This window comes from Aplysia californica, unplaced genomic scaffold (assembly GCF_000002075.1).
Source record: "Aplysia californica isolate F4 #8 unplaced genomic scaffold, AplCal3.0 scaffold01342, whole genome shotgun sequence".
Classification (NCBI taxonomy): Eukaryota; Metazoa; Mollusca; class Gastropoda; order Aplysiida; family Aplysiidae; genus Aplysia; species Aplysia californica.
Window position 1 is genome coordinate 7,479 of NW_004798612.1, and position 2,032 is coordinate 9,510.

The 2,032-nt window shown below is 49.4% G+C and overlaps 1 protein-coding gene across 1 annotated transcript; it reads right to left on the bottom strand.

The window, feature by feature from the left end:
* Positions 1-337: 337 nt before the first annotated feature.
* LOC101863713 lies at positions 338-1,056 on the bottom strand (the record flags this gene model as incomplete). The annotated part of the gene is given in 2 exon segments (XM_013090568.2): positions 338-776; positions 1,025-1,056. Coding segments are annotated over 2 exon segments (471 nt in total), but the record flags the coding sequence as incomplete, so codon positions are not given.
* Positions 1,057-2,032: the final 976 nt, after the last annotated feature.

The window sequence follows — 2,032 nt, forward strand, 5'->3', positions numbered from 1 at the left end:
TACCTTGGAATTACCAAGTTCTATCTGCTCAGTTCCTAGTTTTGAGAAATTTGAAGAAAAAAAATTTGAGTTTCACAATATTTAGCTATTTCGAATGCAGCTCTTTGAATATTTTCATTACAACTCAGAATAATCTTGCGATTTTGATAGATCAGAAAGAACATTTTATTTATTATCTCATGGCGTAAGTCACTCAAAATGGCCAAAAATGTCAGATAGAACTTTGTACGCGTAATTCTGATGTAACGTAATGGCACACGTTGGCATTCGGGTTACTATTCTATTTATGACACATTATCAGAGTATTGATTCAAGTAATAATGATTTCTGTGTTTACCTGTGCATCAGCCCGGGGCTCAAAGCTGACTTCCATCTCGTCCTTCCCCTCCGACATTCGCCTGGCCTGGATGAGGTACTTGAGCTCCACTTTCAGCAGCGGCGTCAGGCGACCACACCGGACAGACTCGCGGGCAGCGCTCAGTAGACTCAGTTGGTCACCATTCCCGGAACCACCCCCACCCGTAGCTGCAGCAGCAGCAGCAACAGTAGTAGCAGCACCAGCAATAATATGCCGAGACTGGTTGACCAGGTGTTGGTAGTTGGAGACGTCGTCATGGCAAACGTCAGCGAACACGTCGTCGTTGTCGTCGAAGTCGTCGTCGACGTTGTTGTTGTTGGCGTCGCTGGTGCCGTCGAGGCACGGGGAGAGTTCGGAGACGGAGCTGTGGAACCAGGCGCTCGACTCGTCGCCTGTCGATGTGCTAGAGAACACCGTGCTACGAGAAAGAAGAGGCTGTTGTTGTTGAGCTGGTTCTAGCTGCTGCTGCTGTTGTTGTTGCTCTTGAGCCATGATTTCGGAATGAAAATGTTCCTGATCTTGATGCTGTAACTGTCGTTCCTGTTGCTGTTGGTATTGATAGAAGCTGAGAAAGTCCTGATGATGGCGCTGCTGCTGTTGACCACGTATACCGTGAGAATTTGAGTCCACTTTTAACGACGTTTCATCACCAGAAAGACCACTTACCAGAGCGCCAGAAGCGTTGGCGTTCTCGTCATTCTCATACTGTCTGCTTTGGAGAAGAATCAAGTCGGCGCCGTCCCCACATACGGAGGCCGGGCTATCCTGCTCCTGAAACATCCTCAAATTTCCGTCAGTTGGGGGGAACAGAAAACTGGAGGTAAGTACAGAATCCAGAAGAGATGGCGAAGAACTCGGAGACCCTCCACACGGTGATTTGGAACTTTCCATAATAACTCTTTCACTTTCTCCTGCCCGCTCTTTACTCTAAAAACTTGTCAGTTCTTTCCAACTTCGTTGTGTACTCTTTAATATCAACTCCAAGGAGTCTTGTCTCGCTCACAGGTGGTGTCTCGCGCGGAGGAGAACTGAGGCTGGGGGGCGCCAACTCCAGTTTTTATTTTGTCTCTCTTTCGCGATACCAGACGTCTCGCTGCTCGGTCGTGGACGAGGGTTCGTTCGTGTTTGTATTCCTGCCGTCTGAAATACAGCGCGCGTCACGGTAGGCAGAGAGGAGGGAAGATCTGAGGGGAGGTAAGGTCGCGGCGTCTCGCACTGCCATTGGCCAGCGGGCACGAGCGGGGAGTGCGCGCGTAGTACGCTCGTAGTAAAACAGGGGATCCCCCCTTGACGTCAGCATGAAGTGTTACTATTTTTGGCCCCGGCAGCAAAAGCGCCGCCCAGACTTGTCAAGACTTACCAAAGATCTACAGCCAATCAAATGCTGACTGTTGATCTCAGCCGCAGATCGGGCTCTAATTAGGGACTGTTTCACGGGTTATTTGTGACCGCTGGGACATTACTCATCGCGTTTACCTACAACAAGAGATTAATCATTGTACAGCAGGATTAGGCAGAGTTGATAGCAACAGTTGGCAAAACGAAGTGCACGCAGCCCCTTTAAACCTACCTCCACCCCGTTCTCTCTCTGTCTCTGTCTCTCTCTTTGTCCGTCTGTCTCTCTCTCGGTTTTCTCTCTCTTTCTCTCTCTCTCTCTCTCTCTCTCTCTCTCTG